General features: G+C 36.6%; 1 protein-coding gene across 1 annotated transcript; it reads left to right on the top strand.

Annotated features, from left to right (window-relative positions):
* The first annotated feature begins 218 nt into the window (after positions 1-218).
* Positions 219-26,710, top strand: RUVBL1 (RuvB like AAA ATPase 1). The gene is made up of 11 exons (XM_034431506.3): positions 219-648; positions 1,402-1,488; positions 7,552-7,684; positions 9,260-9,411; positions 10,868-10,957; positions 11,761-11,910; positions 14,232-14,295; positions 17,224-17,422; positions 19,411-19,513; positions 25,066-25,157; positions 26,109-26,710. Exons 1-11 carry the CDS (start codon positions 508-510, stop codon positions 26,266-26,268), a joined length of 1,371 nt encoding a protein of 456 aa, XP_034287397.1. The 5' UTR covers positions 219-507; the 3' UTR covers positions 26,269-26,710.
* Positions 26,711-27,543: the final 833 nt, after the last annotated feature.

Below are 27,543 nucleotides of genomic sequence, written 5' to 3' on the forward strand. Positions count from 1 at the left end.
ACCGTATTCATCTTTAAAGTCCATCTTCATTGTTTTTGCAATCGCCAAAAACTCTTATCTAAACGTAACTTTATTTTTCAATCAAAAGATTCCTACCCTGTAAATGCTACTAACATATCTAGTAATATTGTTGTTATAATGTGCTAGAATTACAGCGTAGCAAATAAGCGCTGCACGAAAGCGCTTTCCAAATACGTTTTCGCCACTTCTTATGCGGTACTTTTCTTCTACGGTTAATGGCGAAACCGGAGCATCTTCTAAAGTGCGCAACGCCGAATTGCCCGCCCAGAGCCTAAATTTATACCACCTGAGTGACAAACAATTTGCCCAAAGACAAGAGAGATTTCTCGAACTCTAGCCAATAGGCAGCAAAGGGCGGGCATGAAACGGTTAGGCGCCGGGAACCTTGGCAACACGCGAGTGCTGGCGTTAACTCGGCGAGGGCGACTGAGAGGGGAGGACTGAGTCTGCCGGGCCTTCCTTGGCTTCTTAATCGCCGCCGGCGGGATGAAGATCGAGGAGGTGAAAAGCACTTCGAAGACTCAGCGCATCGCGGCCCACAGCCATGTCAAGGGCCTGGGGCTGGACGAGAGCGGGGCGGCCAAGCCAGCGGCAGCCGGGCTGGTGGGGCAAGAGAACGCGCGGGAGGTAAGAGGGTTTCGGTTCCCTGGGAAAAATTTCCGCAAAGGACCCGGTTCTCCCCATCACTAAGCGCCGGTTTCACGTCTCATCATCCTCATTCCAGCCTCGTGTTCCGTAGCTGCCTTGATGAGTCTCCTTAGCAGCAGCAGCAGCCCACCCCCACCCCCACAATATTATCATCATCATCATCATCATCATCATTATTATTATTATTATTATTATTATTATTATTATTAAATTTTTATACCGCCCTTCTCCCGAAGGACTCAGGGCGGTGTACAGCCAAGATAAAAACCAACAAGATAAAAGTTAAAAACAATTTAAAATTATTAAATAGTTTGGCCAATAATCTAAAATAAAATAACCCATTAAAATAATATTTTAGGCCAGCCCTGCTTGATGGAATAATAGTGTTTTAAGGGCGTGGCAAAAAGTACGAAGGTCTGGAATCCGACGAATCTCCGGGGACAGCTCGTTCCAGAGGGCAGGTGCCCCCACAGAGAAGGCTCTCCCCCTGGGGGTCGCCAGTCGACACTGTCTAACCGATGGCAGCCTGAGGAGACCCTCTCTGTGGGAGCGTACCGGTCGATGGGAGACTAGGCAGAAGGCAGTCTCGTAAGTACCCAGGTCCTATGCCATGGAGCACTTCAAAGGTGGCGACCAACACCTTGAATTAGATCAGAACACCCCCCCCCCACTTGATCCTTATGCTGCATCGAACTCGGATAAATTTCCAACTAACTGCAATTTTATTTGAAGGCTTGTGGTATTATTGTGGAATTAATCAAAAGTAAGAAGATGGCTGGCAGAGCTGTATTATTGGCGGGACCTCCTGGAACAGGCAAGGTAAGGTATATTTTCCCTAATTTCTTTCTTAGCAGATTTCTAAAATACATAAATTCCTGCTGTGATGATATTTAAGTACATTTCTTTTCAAGTATTATACCATTTAGTGATATTGTTAACGTTTGGCACTGATAATAGCTTGCTTGCTTGCTTTTTTCATTTATTTCTCTTACTACATTTTTATGCCACCCATCTCACTGATACAGCAACTCTGGACAACTTACAATGTAATAAAAAGGCTTTTAAAAAGTGATACAAAGCAATTAAAAGTATCTTAATTGGGGAAAAGACACCATGAGATACTAGAGATCATAAAGCAATAACAAAATGAATGTAATATCTTCCAAATTTTAACATAAAACATCTGTTTTAAGGATAAATGATTTAGAATACTGAGTGTAGGTATCTGAGTTCAATACCCTTTTATCCACAGAGGTATAGGCCAACTCCTTGTAGTTTATAAACATAATATGCTAAAATAATTGGGAAAAAAGCCTTAACTTGAAAGTAGTAATAAAGAAATTGTAATCATTATAGTGCTGTCTTTTTTTCTCTCCATTCAATTATGTCTGATTCTTGGAGATTCTAAGCCAGTGGTTCTCAACCTTCCTAATGCCCCGACCCTTTAATACAGTTTCTCATGTTGTGGTGACCCCCAACCAGGGGTGGGTTCTAAATTTTTTTACTACCGGTTCTGTGGGTGTGGCTTATTTTGTGGATGTGGCTTGGAGGTCATGTGACTGAGTGGACATGGCTAGCTGGTCATGTGACCGGGTGGCCATGGCTATGTGTATAGGGACTACTCAGAGGGCTGAAAAAAGTCATTTCTGACAGGTCCTCGCACTTTTGACTGGTCCTCACACTTATGACATTTATGCCTGTGCAGCATTCTTAACAACCATGTCACTCATTTCACTACTGCTTCTCTTCAACATGGTATAAGATAGGGCAAAAAACGTAAAATGTGAGGACAGTCGTAAGTTCGAGGACTGGTCAAAAGTGCGAGGACCAGTCAAAAATAACTTTTTCAGCCCTCTGAGTAGTCCATATGCATAAAAGGATACAGCAATAGAGAGGGATGAAGGAAGGGAAGGGAAATTAGAGTAGGAGTGAAGGTAAGAGAGGGAGGAAGAGAGGAGGAGAAGGAGAAAGAAAGAGGAAGTAGGGAGAAGAAGAAGGGGGAAGAGAAAGTAAGAAAGAAAGAAAAGACAGAGGTGGTAGGTTTGAGGAGAAAGATTGCTATACAATAAAAGAGATGAAAGGGAAGAAAGCCAACCCCAAACAAATATAAAGATATTAAGATAAAGAATGAATTGTTAAACTTTAAAGAATAAAAGAGAACAAATAGCAATAAATAGCAATAATTAGAAACACACATACAAACATACAACGTATTTTCTTTGAACAGAGTATTTGGCCGGTTCACAAATTTAAACAGTTGTAGGAGGTTAGCACCCATCCCTTTCCTAGAAGAATGAAATATTTTGGGAAATATTAAAAAGGCAGAATATTATATTTTCCTGTATGAGAAATGGAGAAGCATATTTTACAGACAAAGCAACTCCCACCTTCCTGCCCCCCACCCTTTGTTAATGGGCCAGAGGCAGAAACTCAATCCTTTGTCAAAGGACATTTGCAACACAATAGCAACAGAAACTAACACAATGGGCCCCATCAAGCCATGTGATCCTGTCCACCATTAAACCATCTTTCCAAGCAGTCTCCATGTTTCCGGTGTCTTTTTCCCCACTTGGAGCAGAACCCAGAAGGATATTTCTTCCAACATAGTATTTAGTCATTTCAATTAAATTTACAATTTTTATATTTCCTTTTTACCATATTTATTCCTCATCTATTTTTTTAAAAAACCAATATTACCCTTCATCCTCATCTCTAATCTTAATCAAATTCAATTTTTCCCTTCTATTCTATATTATACCCCTTCCCATTGTCATCTATTTTTATATCCATCCTCACATTGGTTAATTATGTAATACAGTTGTTTAATACAAATTCAACATTTTAATATAAATCAATTAGTTATATAACTACCTTTTTTGTATATTAATCAATATGAACATGAATATTCCAATTATTTGCATGCAATCCAATTTCTTACAAATCAATTAATTATATTTACCAATAATAAACCAGATAATTTCCCCCATATATTCCTCCAAACCACAACTTAACCATTTCTGCTTTCAACACAATATGCAATTAATAGTATCTCAATTATTACAATTCCCTAGTTAAATAGAGCTTTTTTTCTTCTGTGTTTTAAAATCTTGAACCTCCTCTTGCCCTAAATTTCCCATTGTTTGCAGTTTGCACCTACCTTTTTTGGTGAGAAAAAAGAAAAAGAAATCTCTGCCTCATTTTGTCACGTTGCAGCCAAGACCCTGCTTACTTTCAATTTTGCTTTTTCAGCATAGCTAGGGGGAAAAAAATCTGCTTCAGGAATTTACCTCTTTGCAGCTAGCTAGCAACAGAGCCCTCCGCAAAACAGCTGAGAGTAGGGCGGCTCTTTGAAGCCCTGCGGCAAGAATTTAAAGTTTTTTTCCCCTCTAGCCATCAGCTGGGACTCCGGAGGCAGCAATAGATTGGGAGTGGGCGGGGTAAGCGAATGGCAACCGGGCGATCCAGCAGAGGCAGTGAGTGAGGGTGAGTGAAGGCATGGGGGGGTGAGAGGGCTTTGGCGACCCCCGTGAAATGGCCGTTCAACCCCCAAAGGGGTCGCGACCCCCAGTTGAGAACCGCTGTTCTAAGCTTTGTAGTCTGCATTTTCCAGGCAAGATTTTTCAGAAATTTGTCATTGCTTCCTTCCTGGAGCTGAGAGAAAGTGACTGGCATAAGGCTATCCAGTTGACTTTCTGCCTAAGGTGGCACTGGAACTAACTGTCTCCTAGTTTTTAGCCTAATGATTTAACCACTACACCAAACTGCTCTCTATTCACTTTCAGATTGCTCTCTGGAGTAGCTCAAGAATTACCATAGTTTCTGGAGCTGCAACATCCAAAAGTCCCAGCTAGAAAGATTAAATGTTAAGACATAACAAAATTTGGTTTAACAGCCTACTGTATGTAAACCAAGTCCCATAATACCCTATATAAACATGCATACACACACACATAAATCTTGCCATAATATTTCTTTTTAGTTCTTATAACAACACATGAATCTTCTTAAAAATTGATAATTTTAAGACAGTTTATAAAATTCTTTTCTCTAAGACATATGTCAAGCTGAGTTATAAAAGTGTATGATGAAAATGCTTTTTTCCTAATCCTTTTATTTCTCAGAAGAATTTTAGAGCCACAATGGAATTAGCAGATTACTAGTACTTACCAATGACTTTTACAAATCAGATGCATTATATTAAAACTAAAGGCTATGTGCAATCCCTTGAAATCAGTAAAATAATTTTTATATTGTAAAAGTGAAAAATAATTAAATGCATTAAGGAGTAATCCTAATTTATTTTTTATTTATTATGTGCCATCAGGCTGGTGCCAGCTTTTAAGTAACTGCCTAGATTTTCTCCAGCCAATCTATTTCCAAACTAGTCCTTTAGATCTTCCAGTGGCACACCCATTGTCTCTTTAATTGAGTCAATCCACTTGTGTTGTCCTCTTTTTTCTGTTTTCCCTCCATTTTTCTCAACCCAGTATGCTAAATTTCTCCAGGGAGCTAAATCTTTGCATAATATATGCAAAATATGATATTTGAACTGATTATTGGTGCCTAGAGTGAGAACTCCAGCTTATTTTTTTTTTCTATGATCTATTTGTTAGTTTCTTTGGCTGTCCATGATAGTCTCTGAAGTCTTCTGTAACGCCAAAAAATGAATATTTTTTCTGTCCTGTTTTCCAAAGCCTAGGTTTCATTTCCAAAGAGTGTCGCAGACTACAACTTTGCTGCATGGTTGGTTTTTGTATTGCAGACATATGGCATCTAAATATATTTTTCCAAGGCCTTCACCATTACCGTGTACTCTGTGAAGTATTACTTGGTTCCTTTATAGTGGATAGTCAGTCATAAAGGCAGGAGCTATCTATTTCTTCAATATCTCCACTGGTTGATGTACCTTGTGTTATTTACCTTAGCTTCTTTTTTTCAATGTATTCCACGACTTTCATTACTAGGGCTTGCAGATCATTGGCATTTTCAGCAGTCAGAGTAGCATCAGCAGCATAAGGTAGTTAGTACTGTTTTCTTCCTTCAGTTTTGAAACCACACTCCTTTTCCAATCCAGCTTCCTTTGCTATGTATATATCATATATAAATTGAATAACTAAGAGAAAAATGTGTAGCTTTGTCTCAATAGCTCTTAGACTTATATACAGCCCCATAGTGCTTTACAGCATTCTCTGGGCTGTTTACAATGTCAGCATATTGCTTCCAAGAATCTGGGTCCTCATTTTACCAACCTCAGAAGGATGGAAGCTGAGTCAACCTTGAACCTATCAGGATCAAACTACAGGCTGTGAATAGAGTTTGCCTGCAATGCTGCATTATAACCACTGCACCACCAGGGTTCCTATTCTGTCCTGACTGGCTTCTTGATTTGGGGATAGATTTCACATGAGAACTGTGATATTCTGAGATTTCCATTTTCGTAAACACATTTCACAGCTTGATGTGACTGACACAATATAATTCCTTTCTATAATCAATGAAGCAGACATGTACTTGTTTTTGGAATTCTTTGGCTTTCTCAATTATCCAAGGTGCATCCTATGTTTTGTTCCTCGGCCTTTTGTAAAGCCAAGTTGAACATGTGGCATCTCCTTTTCCATGTAGGACTTTCATCTGTGTTGGATGATTCTAAATGTTAGTGTGAAATTAAGAGTATTATGAAATAGCTACACATTCATTAAGTCTCCTTTTTTGATACTTATGTGAAGACTGGTTTCTTCCTATTTGTTGACCATTGAGTCATTCTTAAGATTTGCTGACATACTGGTAGTTTGGTTAGAATTCTTGCAGATGCTTCTTTGGAATTCTTGTTGCCCTCCAACTTGGTAATGATGAAATGATTTAACTTTACCTTCTAATCCGAGTAATGTTATTTAGATAGTTTAACTTTATATGTAACAGCATTTCTCCTATTCTCACCCATTTATTATCCTAGCTTTGTCTCCTTGGATTTGTCTCCTTCTTCCTCCTTTTGGAGGAATGGCATGCCACTCAAAATCCAAATGCATCCTGATACAAATATTGTGCAGTCTTACCCCTACAAGTATTAGGGACATTAAAAATTACATATGTTCATTGCTCCTTTCCTTATGATAAATCAGTAATATCATATTTCAAACACTAGCTTTCAAAGGCTAAATTGCTGCCAACTACTGTGTTTCCCCAAAAAATAAGAGCTCCCCGGATAATAAGCCCTCCCTTGAAAATAAGCCCTCGCCCGAAAATAAGTCCTCCCCAAAAATATTCAAGCACATGCGCAGCCAGTTCCTGCCATTTCCTCTGGTTAGGGTTAGGGAGACAGAGCTGGAAATCAGGTAAGACGGCAAGAGGATCCCCGTCTTGCTCCACATGCCCCAAAATAATAAGACCTCCCCAAAAATAGGGCCAAGCACTTATTTCGGGGTTCAAAAAAATATAAGGCAGGGTCTTATTTTCGGGGAAACATGGTAACCTCAGAACCTTTTGTCCTAACAGCCCCAGAGAAAAGAAAGGGTCTCTTTTCTCTGAGGTCAGAATAAAAATGATTAAAATCCAGGGCTTTTTTCTTTATTATAAATAGAATGGCTCCTTCTGTTTTCAGGAAGCACTGGGATCAGCAGTTTCCCACTAGAAGAACAGGCAAAGATACATTCATTATTTGTCAGTTCTAATGTAGGGGTCCAAAAGTGCTCAGACTCTCGCTTAGGCTTTATTGAGCTGCTATAGAAGATATTCTGTAGGAGAATTCAATTCTGGATTCAAGAATATTTATTCTATAGAAATTAAACTAAAATCAGACTTTTTCTGCACTAATTTAAATTATTTTTAGTTGGGTAATTTAAATGTATTTATGTATATGTGTGATTTTTTTTTTCTTGTCTTCAGACTGCTTTGGCTCTAGCTATTGCTCAGGAGCTGGGAAGTAAGGTTCCCTTTTGTCCTATGGTTGGAAGTGAGGTATATTCTACTGAAATAAAGAAAACGGAAGTCTTGATGGAAAATTTCAGAAGAGCAATTGGTAAGAGACGTAAAGCAAAAAACAAATTTGTGAGTGTGTGTAAGAATGTATTTATTTATTAAATCCATGTGCCATCTAACATTTTTATATTCAGTGCATAGCATTAATTCATTTGATTGGAAGGACACATTTGTTTGCTTCTCTTCAGTGTTCTTGCACAGTGACTGCTAGTGTCTTTTTACAAACTCTGGTGTTTCCTATATTATGATATGTTAGCTAAAACCAGTCAAAAGTAGTACAAATGATACTTTTTCAATCTAATTGAGTATGTTGTCAAAGAAATTTGATTAAGCGGTTTACAGGTAGAATAGCTTGTACCCGGGATTAAATTTCTCTTTATTAATTGAATTTATTAGCTGAAATATTTCAGTTTCAATTTATACATCCAGTTACTCCTTTTGACGAACAAACATTTGCACCTAAAATCTTAAATTACTTTCTGCTGACAGTTGATATCATTATTCCTTTTAGACTTTTGTATTGCTTAAATATAGCTTAATTGTTTTTATTATTGTGTCCGACATCTGTTAATTTCCCCTGGGCTCCCTATGATTTAACACAGACCATCATCTAAGTATTCGGTAGCATTAAAGTGAAGAAATGTTTCCATCAGTCCTTGCAACTGAAAAAAGTGACTCATTGATTTCTCTAAGAAAGAGACTTTCAATCATCTATGGTCTTTAAGTTACAATTAAATTGGCAGGGTTCATGGAGAGAGAGTTCAAAGATGGAGAGAGCACCGTCTGCAATATTTCCTTGATGTGATGAAGAGTTACCTGTCAGATTTGGAAATTTGAACCAACAGTTGAAACCTGTGTCAAACACATTTGTCATTCCTAGAGATAGCAATAATTTAACAGCCAGCTACATTGTTGATGCTTCGTATTTTCTGGATGTTAGGATGGAGATGCTTCTAAACAAGTATTTGATGTTAGTGACAGAAATTTTTCCACATCTGTTGAATTGGGATGATTTCTCTTTCAGAAGTTATTAATGTTTTAAAATAACATTAGTAATCCAAACATTCTTTTAGTGCCAGCAATGTAATTTAAAAAAAAAAACTAATTCTTATACGGTCATATATATTTTCACTCTTAAATTAAGAATTTCTTAAATGATACAGTGGGATAAGCAATAGCAATTAATTTTGACAAATATTACAAAACGACTTATAATTTTAGCTCTTACCAGTTGAACCTGTGTTTAGAAGCACTGAAAAATACAAGATAAGTATCAGAAATAGCAATGGAAATGGAAAACAATGTGGTGTTGCATCCAGGAATAGCGTTATAAAGATGTTATACCTTTTCATGACTTGCCCCAATGCTTGGGATGGTTGCCAAACTAAGTTTGATTATTTTGTGAACAGAGTGGACATACAGAGAAACAGAACTTTTTTTTCTTTTTCCTTGTCCTAAACTTCTTTATAGTTACTTGAATTTTTACTATTATGAATACATTATTTATTTTCCATAAAGTTTTCCATTGAATTGACAAGTCTATCTGGAGATGTTGACCATCTGGAACAATCCAATAAAAATGGCAGCCTGTAACTTGTATATTTAATATTTACAGGACTAAGAATTAAAGAAACCAAGGAAGTTTATGAAGGAGAAGTCACAGAATTAACTCCCTGTGAAACCGAGAATCCTATGGGAGGATACGGCAAAACCATTAGTCATGTCATTATTGGACTCAAAACAGCAAAAGGAACTAAACAGCTAAAGGTAACTAGGTCATTTTTCAAATGTTCCTCAGCTTCTTAATAGTTCTGCCTTTTGAATATAAAAGAAAGGGAAACAGGAGATTCAAGGAATTTTTTATTTACTTGTCTCTTTTTATAGGTTTATTCTGCAAATGGATATAAGCTCCAGTTAGAAATTTTAATTATCTTTCAGTTAGCTTGGCACGTTCACTTAGTTTATAAATGCTGTCTATCCCCCATTGATAGAAGCAGTTGAAATAAACATTTCTTCTGCTGGATGAAATAAACGTGACCTTTTAAATTACTAAATAATTTCTTAAGAACTGTATAATTCATGTAAACTGAAATCGTATTCATACTTACTTGGGAGTGAGCCTGTTAAGGGGCTTTTTCTAAGTATTTTTGTTCAATATTGCCAGGGACTTAAAATATTGGTTACCATCGCTCCTACTGTACACCAAGTTACCTCTTCCCATCTTTTCCTTTTGGGGAAAAAAAAAAGGAAACAAAACACAATGCTATATGCCTAGAACATATTGACTAATATTCCAAACAGGGCAAGAATGCACTGGATTTTGTAAACTGAAGTTTTTCTGTGCACTGTAAAGCAGCATATCCCAGGGTTTCTTTCTGCAATTTAGACTTTCCCATGGACATGAGGAAAGTCTAAATTGCCTCTCTGGCTGCTTTTCTTATTTTCTTATTTTGGGGCAAGGAAGGCTAGTCTCAGTGCTTTACTTGACAGATATTAAACACCCCGGCCTTCTTCCTAGTCTGCGGCCTGGGATAATGGTGATCACCATGCCTTATTTGTACCCTTTTTCCCCCTGCAAAGCCTAATAATTTGACAGCCACCAAAATTACACAATAATTTACAATAAAACATAATAAGAATGTTAATTCCCCCCCCCCCCCCAAAATGTTAAATATCAGTCATTAACAATCAAGTGAAAAGTCCATTTAAAAAGGTGTTTTGGCAAGAGTTAAAAAATAGACATAGTTTTTAGGCTAGCATTTTGTGTAAATTTAGCTAGTGTGTTTAATACATTGTTATGGCTTATGTGACTGTGGCTTTGAATCAGTAATAGCCAATTAATCAGAAGGGTTTAAATGATATGTCAGCAACAGTTGTATCTTGGAGTTTTACCTCTCCAGAGTATCTGATGTTTAAATGATGGCATAAGAATAATATGTAAAAGTAACTGAAATACCATCTGAATGCTACATATAAAGTTGAATTTAAAATATTTATATTGTAATTACAGAATGCATTAAATCAATCTAAATAGTAGTTGAATTTGACAAATTAGCTCATTCTAAATGTAGATAAATCTAAATTCCCAGAGCATGTTCTTCCAGTACTATAAATATTGCTTCTTGGATGGCTTTTTGTAGAATCAAACATGATTTTTGTAAAACCAGGTTGTCTGTTTTTGATGTTAATGTAGTTAATCATTGTTTATTTTCTCTAACTCCAGTTGGATCCCAGCATATTTGAAAGTTTGCAAAAGGAAAGAGTAGAAGCTGGCGATGTAATTTATATTGAAGCAAACAGTGGAGCTGTCAAGGTAAAGCAAAAACATAGCCGTAAAGTTCTGTGTATTTTGACCTGCCTTCCTGTCTCCTTTGGTAAAAAGTCTTCTGTCCTAACAACCTTAATCCCTTCTAGTATATGTTACCTTTTTCTCGAAGTCTAAGATCTCTTTTTCTTACATGAATGCCACCGCTAAAGAAAGTAGCAGTGCAATTCATAAATAAGGTAATTTTATCTGAGACCCCGGGTTACAATTGCAATGAATTTCCTCATCGATTTTTAATGCTTGACTTTGAAACTTGTGTGTTTTTTATTCGTAAAAGTAAGGCAAGAAGATTTAAAGTAACTTCAGTCACGCTCATAAGAAATGCATAGAGCTTTTAATCTTTATCCCTGTAGATTACTTTTGTCATAAGATATATTCATCTAAAAGGAAATGCTGCATTAGTTAGCATGCTGCTCTTATCTGATTTAAAATGTAGCATAAAGAGCTACTTGCTGTTTAATGGACAAACATAATATTTTGTATCAAACAATAAATCATCCATGTCCATGTAGAAATCTAAAACAATTTCTACACTTTCTACCAAATCAGTTGGATTTGTCCATTTTCTTCATTTCCAGAAAAGTGGAGGAAAAAAATCAAAGTCCTGACAGTAGAATTTCATAGCTTTTCATTTTCAAGGACAAGTCTGGCATTTTCAAAACTGTCAACCAGAGCTTGTGTGCATAACTATAAAACAAGACCTTTGTTTATCAGCCTATATGTCACTCTCTGAATATTTGTAATAACACTAGCTATAAATATAGTGTGTATGATTTCTAAATTCTCCACAGAGGCAAGGTAGGTGTGACACCTATGCTACTGAATTTGACCTTGAGGCTGAAGAATATGTTCCCTTGCCAAAGGGTGATGTGCACAAGAAGAAAGAAATTATCCAGGATGTCACGCTGCATGATTTGGATGTAGCCAATGCTCGACCTCAGGTACGAATGTCAAACTGTATGCACAACTGTATGCAAATAGTTAACGGCAGGGTGGATTTGATTTAAATCAAGTCAATTTAAATCTTGATTTAAATCAACTCTATTTAAATCACAATTTTTAAAGAGCAACTGTCATCTCTGTCCCGCAGCAGCTCCTCCTCTGACCCACTGTTGACTCACCAACAGTCCTAATATTGCAGAATATACAGCCTCATGCAACATAGGACCTGGGTACCTACGAGACCGTCTTTTGCCACCAATAGCCTCCCACCGACCAGTTCGTTCTCACAGGGAGGGACTACTCAGGGTACCGTCAGTCAAATTATGCCGACTGGCGACTCCCAGGGGGAGGGCCTTCTCTGTGAGGGCTCCAACCCTTTGGAATGAACTGCCCCCTGAGATACGAAATATCCCTGATCTCCGTGCTTTCCGCCGTGCCCTCAAAACCCTGATGTTCCAACAGGCGGGGCTAAACATATGAACATGTGAATGTTTTTAAAATGTTATCTAATTTTAGGTTCTATTTAATTGGGCCAAACTATGTTATAATAATAATTTTAATTAGCAATTTTATGATGTTTGTGTATCTATATTTTTCTTGACTGTACACCTCCTTGAGTCCTACGGGAGAAAGGCGGTATAGAAATATAATAAATAAAATAAATAAATAAATAAAGATAACTAAGCTCCATTTCATGTTTCATGCTAAATTTTTAATGTATCTTAAAATTAAAGATTAATATAGTCTTAAAGACTATATTTAGATAGATTTTTACTCCAAAAGCATTTTATTAAAATTAATTTGATAAAAATAAAAAAATCATCGATTTTTATCCACCCTGGTTAACGGTAAATTCATTTGGGGACTGATAAAACAGCCAGGCTGCTACAACAAAACTGTTAAGAACACTCACCTTTATTAATATAAGTCAGTTTTGCTTCAACCATGTGGTTCTGCCAAGGAGCTATTTTCTGGGTGTGTTTGTCTCCTAAAAAAGTTTGCTGCCCATTACTTCCTGAGAGAGAGAGAGAATATTTGGGCCCTGCAAATTCTTGGAAAAAGATGTTTTGTAACTTATGAAAGTGTATGTATCTCCGGTTCAGAGAAATACTTAAAGTAATCCTAACTTTCTCCCAAGTGCACAAAACAGCTGCTCTGTAAGTTTTTCCTGGTTGTTTTTGCAAGATGTCTTTGAAATATAGACTGTTCATGCACAAGCATATTTATTCCCTGTTTTAATACAAATTCTATAAAATAGTAAACAGGATTAAAGTCTCAACAAAACAGTTTTTTATTCGTAATCAAACCTGAATACGAGCAATTTTTTCCAACCTTCAGCATTTTAATGGAAACTGCTAAGTCTTTTGAATGCCAGATCCATTACTCTACAATATAGTTGTGTGGACAGCACACACAAACTTTAACTTTTTAATCATACTCTGATGTAAGATTAACATGTTCACCTCATGATCACATCAAGGTTTACTGTGCAGAGGTACTAGTTACATAAATCAATATTTATCAATATAGACCTGAAAAAGGGGGTGCTGTGGTAATGAGTGACAGTCTGATGCGCTGTTTTTTCTCCCAACGTCAGCTCATATTGTTGTTTCATAGTATTGAGATAATTTAAAGGATTCAGATCATTTGATCTATATATGGTACTTTGTTGCATAATGAAAAATTATACAAATAAAATTAAAAGGACCATAGAGCTTTGGTGGCGCAGCAGACTAAAGTGCTGTTAAGTAGCACCAGCTTCTTGCAATTACTGCAAGTTCAAATCTCACGAGGCTCAAGGTTGACTGAGCCATCCTTTCGAGGTAGGTAAAATGAGGACCCGGATTGTGGGGGCAATAAGCTGACTTTATATAAAAAAGAACCACTTTTTTTGGGGGGGGGAGGGGGGGCAAAGCCCTACTAAGCAGGTATATACAAAAGTATGAAGGCTATTGCTTAACGCATTGTAAGCCGCCCTGATTCTCCAGAGAAGGGCGGCATATAAATCAAACAAACAAACAAACAAATAAATAAATAAAACGTCCTAGTAACACTGATTAAATTTCCATTATATTTGGATGCTATATGTTCCAAAACAAATTAGTTCCATTACATTCTGAACACAATTACATGGGTGGATTTTCATATAGGCTATCAATTTTAAAATAATTATGAGTTACTAGAAATTGGTTGATATAAAGAACTTGAAAACTTGATTTTTAGTTCAACATTCTTATATCCTCAATAAATCTTTCTGTACAAGCAGTCCTTTATTAGAATTTTAAAAAGTTTCATTAATTTACAAATCAATTTTCTGTAGGGTGGACAAGACATCCTCTCCATGATGGGACAACTAATGAAACCAAAGAAAACTGAAATCACAGGTACTCCAAATACCTCTTTTATCTTTTTCTTATTGAAGTAATTCCATTTAATTTGGTGATAGATTACATATAATATACATTATATATAATATACATCACGTTACGTTTTTAAAATAGGCAATGAAAAAATAATCTTTATGCATAGAGGAAGCAAGGTCTATATTGCTTGAGATCATTAAAATTGAATGAGATTTAATCATTAAAGTGTAATTGTTAGAAATCACAATCTAATACAATGTGGGTGCACTTAATGAAACTGTAGCATAAGGTAGTTTGTCACAATATTGATACATTATAGAATTTTGCATTCTTTCTGAAATGGCCACCTGTAGAGGATGTTTTAATACAGGTAATGCTCAGTTAACAACCGCTTGTTCAGTAACCATTCAAAAGTGCAGTGACATTGAACATGTGGTTGTTAACTGAGCATTACCTGTATTTAATTCTTGAGGTTCTTGCTATTCCAGCACTCCCACAGTCACATTTTTACAATCTGGACACTTGGTAACCGGTTCAAACTAAAAATGGTTGCAGCACCCATCGTCCTACAAATAAAGACAATGGGGAAGTCAGCACAGGAAGTTGCAAGTCTCCCCCACCTGTGCACTACCCCGGATTCTCTTAACTTATGTTACCCTTGCCAGCCAGCAACACATCCTCCCTAAGCCTCATTGCACTCACTGTGCCTCCTCAGCCACTTGTGCGATGGGGCCAAACTTTGCTGCTTGTCAAGTGTAGGAAATCAGAAGCCAAGGCAGTTCAAATTAATACAAGCTTATTGCATGCTAATACTCCCTATAAGAATCTGAACCATTTATGGTCAAAGAAAATTGGCAGTAGATAAGAGTCAACAGAATGAAAGAGGGCTGGATCTCTTGTGGGCACGAAGGGACTCAAGACTGATGACGTGTTTGACCCTTCCCTTGGGCTCAGCCTAGCCATCTCTTACACTGCTCTTGTGCCATGCCTCCCTGGCCACTTGCATACTATCCTGAAGCCCCATCGCACTCTGCCATGCCTCTTCAGTCACATGCACATCCCTCATTCACTCTCCCACTCACCAGCAGCCATTTAGCTGCCTGCCGACTGCACACCCCACTGACTTCTTGTTGGAAGGCGACAAGGAAGTTGCAAGGAGGTGCTTGCTTAACAATGCATGATCCTCCCTTAACAGTGGCAATGGAGACTGCAAGGATTGCCATCACTAAATGATATGGTCACATGATAGCCTACTTTACAACTACATTGTGTTAGTGTTGGAAATTCCAGTCCCAATTCCAATCATAACTCAAGGACTACTTTTAATAAATATTTATTTGACTTGGTTTATTTGGTATATACATATTATCTGGTCATGAACATTTCTGACCATGACCAAATCGGGTTCTGACCTAAAAATTCACAAAATTTTTGAATCTGGTCACGATCACATACTCAGGTGGTGATCAAACACTTCCTCGGGAAGAGCTCAGTTCCCCACCACATACACATGTTTAAACTTAGTGAAAAGACAGGAATCTTGATGCACAGGAATCAAGAGGCTTTCTCTCTCTTCTCCCACACCCAGCACTCTAAAGCCAGTTGCCTTGAAAAGGAAACTGGTGCACGTTCGTCCGCCCTCCGTAAGCCCTCACTACCGGTAATAAGCTCTCTGTGAAGAAGAGGAGGAAGATCCTCAGAATCCTGCCGTGTGCCAAAAATGCAGCATCTGAGGAATTTAAAAGTGCTGCTTCTGCGGGCTGGGGGGGTGTGTCAGCTTGCCTGGTGCACAAGCCTGGCTGGGGGGAGTGATGCCTACGCCCCTCAAGCACAGCCACCTTAACAGGAGGTGGGAAAGGTCTTGCAGGTGCTGCGTGCAACTCCGCCTTCCTGGCCAGGTTCCACAGCTGAGGGGCGATGGAGCAAACCGCGCGCAGCTGACAGCATGACTTTTGCACATCTCTTTCTGTTTTCTCATGGGAGGCTCGCGGGAAGCTTGTGCGGTGGCACATAGTGGGATGGAGTGGGCAGCCCATTGGGATCACTTTGCCTCCCCCATGCCTCTGGAAAAAGCAAAGCGGCTGGCCACGGAGTGCCGGCTTGGGGACGTGGCCCAACAAGCAGAAGCCCCACGCCCAGAAAGAGATGGGCAAAAGTAATTCTGCATTGAGGCAGAGGCATGGGGAAGGCAGAGGCGATCCGAACACGCCGCCTACTCATCCCACTGTCTCTCAGCTTGCCTGCTTTCCAGCTCTGTTCTCCATTGTGCGTGCAGAGCAAGAAAAGTAGGTTTTCTCAGTGTTATTAAAGGATTTTACTATTATAGTACACTGTGAGTTATATGGCATAATTAATTATTTTTGTATATATATATACATTGTCATTTAAAAGAGAACATTACAAGAGGTTATTGAAAATTGTAATACTTCAAAAATGAGAAGCTTAAGAAAGTGTCATTCAGTGATAATTTACTTAGCCTGTTTTAAAGTTTTTCACCAAAATTAGAAAGAATCTGATCCTGTATGAAACTGTTGGGAATAGTACAGATAAATGAAAGAATCCTGAATTTTTGGCATGTAACAAATAACATCAACTCAGGGCTTATCTGTGGGTTAGCAAATTTACTATATAAATGTTTATTTTGCTGCCAGAAGTCTTGAGCCAAACAAGTTTCTCACAGAATACCTTTTATAATAGTGAAAGTGAAGAAACTAGATTCATTAAAACGATTGGAGTTGGGTTTTTTTGGTCCAAAAGTTAACACTTGACCATTAATTGGATTGCATCATATTTATGAAAAAATCCTTGACATCATTTATTTAAATGTATTTTAAAGAAATTGTCTTGTACCTTAGATAAACTTCTACACATTATTTGTATCTGTATATTTTTTGGAAAAGAATACTGATGAAATGATATCTAGAAGTCTGCTGTTTCTTTTCCACTCAGACAAGCTTCGAGGTGAGATCAACAAGGTGGTGAATAAATACATCGATCAAGGCATTGCAGAGTTAGTCCCCGGCGTACTTTTTGTGGATGAAGTTCATATGCTGGATATTGAGTGCTTCACATATTTGCATCGAGCATTGGAATCTTCTATTGCTCCGATAGTCATCTTTGCCTCCAACCGGGGAAACTGCATAATCAGGTATGGTGCTTAAAGCTTAGTCCTTCCCCGTAGGGGAGACAGATTTCATGTTGCAGTGATCAAGATTTAGTGGGTTTCTTGAAGAATCGGCAGGGGGAGGGGGTTTCCACCTCTCATGTGACACACACACACACACAGCTATCCAAATTTACTCTGTTTATTTGCCTTATGCTGTTTAGTAATTTTCAACACTGACGCTATCGGACATTTCTGCTTCTGTACTCGCTTGTTTCTGTTTTTCAGTTTTTGACTTGCTTGTTTTTCATAGCCTGAAATAGATAATATTTTGATCTTGACAGCTTTTGTCTTTGCTTCTCAAATTATTTTACATTGAAATAAGTTTGGGGGTTGCATTATGCAACATACAGGTTATGAAATATCAGTGCATATTTAACTATAGCATGTCTTGGCATTGCACTTTTTAATGTGTAATTACAACAACAGTTAATGCTAATTTTAGCATTATCAGAGGGGGGTTTTTTTCCCCCAGGATTTAACTGTATGCTATACTGCTAACGGCTAAATACCAGACATGGTTTTTAGCCATCATTTTTTATATTGCTTAAATTTATCTAAAATCTCTTGAGGGTTCATCTAATATATTTAAATTTTGCCTTTTCTGCATATTCATTGTATATGATACAAACCAAGAAAAATTATTTGGTGTCTTTGGGGTGTCATGATCTAATTTTCAAAAACACAATTATGCTTCCTTGATTACTAAGCTCATTAGTGATTTGATTTGATTTTAGGATGGAAATGCTTTTATATCCCTATTGCTTCAAGAGCTTGTAAATTCTGACCTATTCCATGATTCATATGGGCCCATGTTAGTGATACCCCAAAGCTTGTAAATGTCTCCCAGATGATAAGCGTGGTTTGCTTGAATATTTTCACAGCTCATCATGTTTTCTACAGGTATAGCAACAGTAATGAATATGAAGCAAAGACATTAAAGGATGCCTTTCTTCTTTTTACTGTGTTTCTCTTGAACGCTTAGTTAATTTTATTCAATTTCTGTTCATGATAGAAGAAAAATAATATTCACAAAGCAACATATAAGTAGTATAATAAAATTACATCAAGAAGGAAAGGTCGGGAATGCAAGAAAAAAAGAATAAAATCCTTCACAGGTGCCTTTCCTGTGAACATATCTGCCTTTTCCTTCTCTTTGACATTGTTCTATATGCTGTACATATTATGCTTTCTCTAATTTTTTGTTTTTAAAAATATAAATGTTGTTACAACTGTGTTAACTCCAAATATTAGGAATAGGCAGCAGCAGTTGCCCTAACAATAGCTAAAGCAAAATGTTAATAACAGTTCAATTTTTGTCCTGTCTTTGTTGTTCTTAAAATTATGTGATCATTCAAAAATTGAGTTGCACACTAAATACAAACAAAAAATCCTACAGTTACCATGATACAGAAAATAAATATGGCATTTCAGAAATGATAACCGTATTATCCTTTTTTGTCTCTATTAGGCATATAGCCTTGTTTTTTCTCTAAATTCTGTGAATTAGGTATTTCACTTACTTTTTTGGAATATATTTTGGCCTCATATAGTGGAGACTATTACAATCTGAAATTTCCTATGTATCAGCCAATTATGATATATTATCATATATTATCATAAAATATATATCATTTTATGAAAAGAATATGCACTCTTAATTCCATTTTTAGAAATAAATTCCTCTTCATATTAAGGAAGGAAAGATACATTATTGCACTTGAGCGCTAGTCACTTTCTCATTCCTTATCCCATCCTGTCATATCAATCCCAAATAGAATCAAGGTTTTTAAGTAATAATCTGAAATGAAAGATGTTTCGTATGAAACTGGGGTGCCCTCTAATGGAGAAATGAAGTTTTCCAATTTTTTTTCTTAGGCTATGTAAATAATTGTCTGGCAGGAAGTAAGTCAATAGTTAAATTGCATGCTGATGTTATATAGAAGCCTAAACTTTCCTTTATACTTTTTCAGAGGGACAGAAGATATTATCTCTCCACATGGGATACCTCTGGACCTTCTGGACCGGGTAATGATAATTAGAACCATGTTATATACACCACAAGAAATGAAACAGGTAATTCTTTCATATATAACATCTGGGTAACGGGCAGCAAATGACTTTATGGAACTTCACTTAGGTAGTTAAAGTGTAAAATGAAGCAACCCACTCTTATCAAAACGTGACTACCATTTTTGAAAGTTATTTTTCAAAAAAAATTTTATTTGTTAGCATACTATACTGCCAGTCACATGCATGAACAAGTCAGTGTGTTGGCTGAAAATTATACTATATTTGAACTTCATATTTGCTTTTTTTATGAAACCAGTTCAATCACCACAGCAACTCTAGGTGATGTACAATACTAAACTAATAACAATTTAAAACAACAGAAAAGAGAAAAAATACAAAAAGTATTAAGGGCCACTGTCAGGGAAACTTTGCTACAGTTACAGAATGTATAAACATTGGTCACTCAAAATCAAGTCAATATTAGAAGTGGGATAACTCACTTTATTCCCAAGGTCTGCTGAAATGGCCAGGTCTTCAGTCGTTTAATAAAGGACATTATGGTGGGTATTGTGTTGCCCTCGGGAATGTTGTCCCAGGTAGGGTGGAGGCAGAGAGATGGCCCATCTCCAAAGTCCCATGAGATGACATTACTTTAGCAGTGGGTCTTGGAGTTTTCCAGTGCTGCCAGATCTTACCAGATGGGCACTAGTAGACCGTCTGCCTTGGAGATATCCAGGTTTTGAGCTGTAAAGGTTTATACTCAGTCCCTTAAGTTGCACCCAGATAACTAATTGATAACCGAGGTGGCGCAGTGGTTAGAGTGCAGTATTGCAGGCTACTTCAGCTGACTGCTAGCTGCAGTTCAGCAGTTCAAATCTCACCGGATCAAGGTTGACTCAACCTTCCATCCTTCCAAGGTGGGTAAATTTTTTCTTTAGGGAAGAAAAACAAAATGCACAGGTACCGTATATGTGGTACCTTGCTCAATAGTAGTAACTGTGAGAGGGATCTTGGAGTCCTAGTGGACAACCATTTAGATATGAACCAGCAGTGTGCAGCAGCTGCCAAAAAAGCCAACACAGTTCTGGGCTGCATAAACAGAGGGATAGAATGAAGATCGTGAAGTGTTAAATGCCTTGGTAAGGCCACACTTGGAATATTGCATTCAGTTTTGGTCGCCATGATGTAAAAAAGATGTTGAGACTCTAGAAAGACTGCAGAGAAGAGCAACAAAGATGATTAGGGGATTGGAGGCTAAAACATGAAGAACAGTTGCAAAAAGTGGGTATGTCTAGTTTAATGAAGAGAAGGACTAGAGGTGACATAGCAGTGTTCCAATATCTCAGGGGTTGCCACAAAGAAGAGGGAATCAAACTATTCTTCAAAGCACCTGAGGGTAGAACAAGAAGCAATGGGTGGAAATTAATCAAGGAGAGAAGCAACTTAGAACTAAGGAGAAATTTCCTGACAGAACAATTAATAAGTGAAACAATTTTCCTGCAGAAGTTGTGAATGCCCCAACACTGGAAATTTTTAAGAAGATGTTGGATAACCATTTGTCTGAAGTGGTGTAGGATTTCCTGCCCGGCCAGGGGGTTGGACTAGAAGACCTCCAAGGTCCCTTCCAACTCTGTTATTCTATTCTATTCCATTCCATTCCATTCCATTCTATTCTAAAATGAGGACCCAGCTTCTTGGGGCAATATCCTGATTCTGTAAACCGCTTAGAGAGGGCTATAAAAGCACTATGAAGTGGTATATAAATCTAAGTGCTATGCTAAGTACTGATAACCAGTGCAGTTCATGAGGTAGAGGAGTCACATGGGCACAGTGAGGCATACTGATACATTACTCCATTGTGCACCTGTTGTAGCTTCCAAGTAGTCTTCAAGGGCAATCTCATGCAGAGTGCATTGCAGTAGTCACACCAAGAAACAGTGTAGGTAACGATTAGCAATAGGGCCTCCTGATGCAGAAAAGGGCCAAATTGGCACATCAGCTGAATATGTGCAAAGGCCTCCAGTTTGTTTTTTATTTTTACTTCCATTAACAGTGGGCGAGTTACGTTAACAAAGCAATTGCTAATTATTATCTTCAACTGTATTTTCCTAGGCACACAAATATGGAATACGGGTGTTTAAGGCTTCATCTTTCTTAAGATTGGAAAAGCACTTATATGCTAAAATGTTTAGTGTCTTGAAGAGTGTGAACGTGTAAATTCCTAGAGTTCATTTTCTGCCATTAGTTCCTTACAGTACTCATGTATCCATCATTCAATTGATCTAAAGAGAATAGGACAACCTTTGTTAATGCTTTCCAAGAGAAATCTGGCCTTCACAGTTTTTCAACATGCAAAATAATATTTCTGAAATCCTCAGAGCCATCTGAGTGCGTGCAACATTGATTATAATTCTTGAATGTTATTATGAAATATCTGGTCAAAGATTCCCCTCATTAGTGTCTCTGTACTATGGATTGACACATAAAGAAGCTACTGCAGTTTATCATGTCAATTCTTTGTATTATTTAAGAGATAGTGTCAGTGGTGGAAAGCATTGTCACCAGATAATAGTCTCTCTTGCTGGATAAGTGCCAAGGAGGAACAGAAGCATTTATTGAACGTAAATATACCAGTACAGCCTCATTTCCTTTAGTATGAGGAGGCTTTTGTGTATTGCTTTTTTTAAAAAAAAATAGCATTGATATTTGGGGTGGTTTTCTATATATGACAGAATAATGTAGATTATAGTAGAAATGATCACAGGGTACAGATGGTGTCAAAGAGGCTTTAATCTGTATATAAAGATAATTCAGAAGTTGTGTCATTGTCGAGAAAATCAATTCAAGTGTTCCTATATTGCATTCCACATTGTGACTTGCTTTTTCAGAGGCATGAAGGATGATAAAGATACTGTTGCATAACTTCAAGCAGCTTTGATTTGGATAGAATTTGTCAGTCTTCTCTGTGAACATTTATAAATTATATACCATATTAAGTTGCCACTGAATCTTCCCCCTGTGGGTTGTTAAATGATTAAAAGTCTATTTTATGAACTGACTTTTGAAAGAATTTGGAAGATGAGTTTGATTAAATTAAATTTTGATTAAAGTCACAAAGGAGATGCGATGGAGAAATTTACTTCATGAAAGCAATAAATTCTTACTTTAAATTAAATATAATGTTCTATGCATTCTTCCTAAACATTTTTAAATGGAAACTTGGATGGACTCGTTCTATTTAGTACAAAGGACAAAAAAGTAGATTGTTTCAGTTGAAAGCAAAATTTCTGTAACTAATGTGTCAACCTCTACCTCAGGTAGTGTGCTGGGTTCTGGGCGTCATATTTCAGAAGCATTCAAAAGAATTGGAAGAGTGTTTTACAAAGGACATTAAATATGTTCAAAGGACTAGAAATGACATTTCTAGTCCTTTGACTAGAGACACTGAAATTGCTTTACTCTTGTGGAAAAAAAACACCAAGTGGAGATACTAGATTAATACCATTTTAAAAGGCAAAGTATTAATTACTGTACAATCTAAATTCTTATTTTATTTTTCAGAGTTAGATATTGGATATTTATTTATATACTGCTCCCCATATACTTTTATTATGTTTTGAAACAGTTTACAGTTTAAAACCTCTGTTAAAATGTAATAGATTAACAGTAAATTAAAACTCTTGGAAGAGCTATGCAAATTGAATGTGGAAAGGATGAAAGCAAAAGCCATTCATATTGAGAAGTCCTGGCTGAGAAAGTAGATCTTCAAGACAGATCTAAGCAATACAGTTGTGGTCCCTTTTTAATTTTGAGAGTGGAGAAACCTTTCAGAGGGCAGATAAGAAGTTGTGCCTCTTTTTCCTGATTTGCTACTCTCTGCGAGACTTCTCAGTGATGTTGATGATCATCCCCAGATTTGTAACAGCAGAAGTGATACAAAGTTGTTTAAAACTGTATGTCAAAGTCCAAACTTGGAACATGATTTGATGGCTAATTGGCAGCCAGTTCACTGGCTTTGACAGAAAAGTTATGTGTTTAGGTGCCTCACTATTGATCTCAGCAGCGAATGTGTTATTTACTATATGGAAATTATTTGCTGGATTTATTTGTCATTTTTTCAAAGAACCTGTATGTGCCAAAATTGTAGTCTGTATTTAAACCTTCAAACAACTTTAGACAGGTGAGCAAGTCAAGCTACATTTTGCGCTTTTATATTCCATTCTGATCCCTCTTCCAAAATTTGTCATCTTTTTCTAATATTTGAGGTTGAAGGAACTAAAACGTTGTGCAAATCTTTAAAATGTATGTGAAGGCCCAACTGTTTTATGAGGCATGACTCCATTCTCTCTACTATGAAACAAAAGCCAAAAAAAAAAAAAAGTGCAGCTTTTAGCCAATGAAGGGTTACCCTCTGGCTTTAAGAATTAGAATCTGAAGAAGAAAGAGTTGTTTCAGTTCAAATAAATCCAAGAATTGTGAAACGGTACATCACATGCCCTTTTTGAAACTTCTGTAAACTTGCCTTAAGATGTTTTGGACTATGGATCAAAAAACCCAAACAAAACCAACGTGATCACTGTGGTTGGAATTGCAAAGTCCATCTGCTTTGGTTTTTTCTTTAAAGAACTGAGTTCAGTTTTGAATTAGAGATATTAACTCTTCACAAAGCAAGCAAAAGTCTAGATATAGAAAGATGATTTCATAATCTTTATTCGTCAGTGATGAACACTCTAAAAAGAAACCTCAATAAGATACCTTATATTCCAGATATCTTTTACATCAATTCCCAATTTCATGCTCATCCCCCTCTTCTCCTCTTCCACGTTCTGATTCTCTTGGTATTGCATTTTTATGGCTTTAATTTAAACGAGTGCTTCTTGATATCTTGTTTACAAAACTGCCAAAGTGAAAAATACCTGTATTATATGAGACTCACAGTTCCAGAGTTATCTCAACACTATAACACAACATCATTATCCAGTCTGCCCCTTATCACTCAGCTGGTAATACGGGCTGCAGGGAGTCTAGTGCCACTTTTTTGTTAAAGCTCTCCATACTCAGACTTATTGGTGATATCTTCTTTTTCAACTTTATAAAGATCTTCAAACCAGTACAAGTTGGAGACTGTTCATGATAGATTAGATTTATCTGAATGGTTTTGTGGGAGTAGGTGACGCTAACATACAAAATTTCTTACATCTTTAACCATCTTATTTATCAGGATGCTAAAAACTTTGATATGCATTTGAGGATTGAAAGAGCAATTGTGACTTTCCGAAGAAATTAAGCTGCTCAGTACTCCCCAGTGGGAATTGGTGTGCTGTAGTTCTTTTGGTCAATCTGTACATTTTCTTTCATGTTTTAGAAATACAAAGAGTTATCACTGAATTCCCCCTAGCATTTTTCCAATTATAAGTTTAAAGGAACTGAGACTGTATATTTCAAATTGGATATAAAGTCAGAATTAAAATAAACTGCCCCCTAAAACATATATGAAAGATTTTATAAACCCAGGATGCTATAATATGCCATATACTCAAATGTAAGATATTTTTTCCCAAAGGCCATTTGTATTATAAATGCATTTTTATCCTGTTTTCCCTCCCCCTCATTAGATCATAAAACTTCGAGCCCAAACTGAGAGCATAAATATTAGTGAGGAAGCATTGAATCATCTTGGGGAAATTGGCACCAAAACCACATTAAGGTAAGCATGAAAAATATAAATATATAATGATATTCAGTTTGGAAGTGGGATAAAGTTGGACAGGAAGAGACAGCTCGTATTCATCTAACTGTCATAGGACATCTGGTGAAATATTTCATCCACAATAATGACCAAGTTTAGAGCTTCTCCCTCTCTGATATTTCACGTTTAGTCCTCCTCTTCCCCAATCCAGCAATTCTTAGGCAAACAGCTACTTACAACTGAAAAGTAGTAGAAATAATAATTAAAGAAACTAATATCCTATAAAAATAGGCCATATAATTAATAAAAGGGAATCCTGCTTTTTTTCACACTGCATTTTACAATTATTTCATTAAGTAATCAGAATCAATTGCTAAGTCTGTTGTAGCTTCCAGTGATTGCTGAAGACTTTAACTTCCAAATGATACGGAACTATTGAAATGTTTGCAGCCCTTGATAAGTGTTATGCGAAATCAAAATACTTCTTGGCAATTGATTTATTGCACAGAGTTTAACTGATTCAGCTAGATTAAACTAATTTTTGTTATATCGTCTTTCTAAAACTTTCTTTTAGTAACACAGCCATTGCACATAACATACAATCTGCATTAGGGCTAGAATGTTTGGAACATAAATCATTGGTTACAGTAAAATGTCATAATTGTGAACATGGATTCTGTAGTTCAGCAGTTATTTATCTGCAGTAAAGGAAAGAGTTTTTTAAATTGCGTTTCACAGGTTATCGCATCACTGTCTACTGCAAATTGTTTTTGTAACTCTTAATTCCATAATTAGTGCTTTGCCTAAGTCTTTGATATTTCCAACCACAAAATATATTGGTAACATCTGGAGACCAAGCTGCTGCATTTATAATAAATATTTTGATATGTCTCTTGAGAAATTTTCTGTTTTGTTTGTAATTATAACTGGCATGTTTATTTGATCATTGCTCTTATTATTTGGCTATAGGTATGCTGTGCAGTTGCTCACCCCAGCCAATCTGCTAGGCAAAATAAATGGGAAAGATAGCATAGAAAAAGAACATATTGAAGAAATAAATGAACTCTTCTATGATGCCAAATCCTCAGCAAAAATCCTGGCTGATCAACAGGAAAAATACATGAAGTAAAAGACATTTGTTCAGCTTTCTAGCATTCAGAACTGATTTATACATTCTCCAAGTTCTTCAAAGAAAGAGGCAGAAGAAATTATCTCAAAGAACTGAAAACTTCAAATATCAAATTACTTGTTTACAGTAGGATCAAATCTTTGTTCCTAATTATTTAGAGGGAATGTGGTGATATCTTGGCTTGTGGTAACATGATATCTCTTATGTTTGTGCTATATGAAGTGGATGCATCTGGCAAATTCTTCTGTGTTTTAGATTTGATTGCTCATGTATTCATATCTAAACAGAATATATTACTTTTTAAATATTGTGTTAAAATTGTGGAGATGTTTAATTAAAAAAAATCACTAATTTTGTTTTGTAACTCAAATGTTCATTTTTCTCAAGAAGAACGTTTACCCAGTAAAAGTTACCTATTTCGACATTCTCTGTAAGTAAAATTGAGATGGATGATAATTTTTTTTCCAAGCTGATACAGTTGGGGAAGGAGGCAGCATTCTTAATTCAAAACAGGAATTAGTCTTGCTTGTAAGTACATCAAGAATGCTCTCACTGTTGATATTCTTTTTGCAATTTGGATGGAGAACGCTGCAGCTAAGAGATCTAAACCTGGATGATTTATGATCTCTTGCAAATACATACACTTCAACAACTTTGGGAGATTTGATGCCACTCTATGAAGTTCAAATGAGGCTTTTTTATAATAGTCTCTAGTGAAAGGACATTTGATTGAAAATAATAGTTTTTCCCACTCACAGCTGCTTCTATTTAACATTATTATGCAAGCTTAAACCCAATTACAGTATATTTTTACAAACCTGGGAATTGATGGGAACATAATTCTTCTATAAATGTTTATTGTTACATTTGGGAAATTACCTAGAAAAATAAAGTACAACACATAAAACTCACAGGTATAACAACATATTACAACCTCTGAATTTTTAATTTCTCCATAGTAAATGCCAATATATATCCCTTCTGGCAGGTAGCATGGATTTTTATTTCCAAAATATTTCTGCTTCAGAAGTATACTAAATTGGGTTGTCTTTCCCTACTGCAGCTTTACTACCTCTGGCAAATGGCAGTAGAAATGTGTGCCTTTTGGTTTAGTGATTAATACTCTTCCATGAATGGGTTATTTTAAAACATAATACAGTATTTTTTTTTCGAGCTTGGTATAAAATGCAGGGTGTTTTGTTCCAACAAGCACATAATGTAAAAAAGCTGCTTTGACCTCAATGTTTTCCGCAAACCTTTGTATATCTCTATAAA

Source organism: Pantherophis guttatus, chromosome 2 (assembly GCF_059756535.1).
Source record: "Pantherophis guttatus breed Tessera chromosome 2, ASM5975653v1, whole genome shotgun sequence".
NCBI classification, from domain to species: domain Eukaryota; kingdom Metazoa; phylum Chordata; class Lepidosauria; order Squamata; family Colubridae; genus Pantherophis; species Pantherophis guttatus.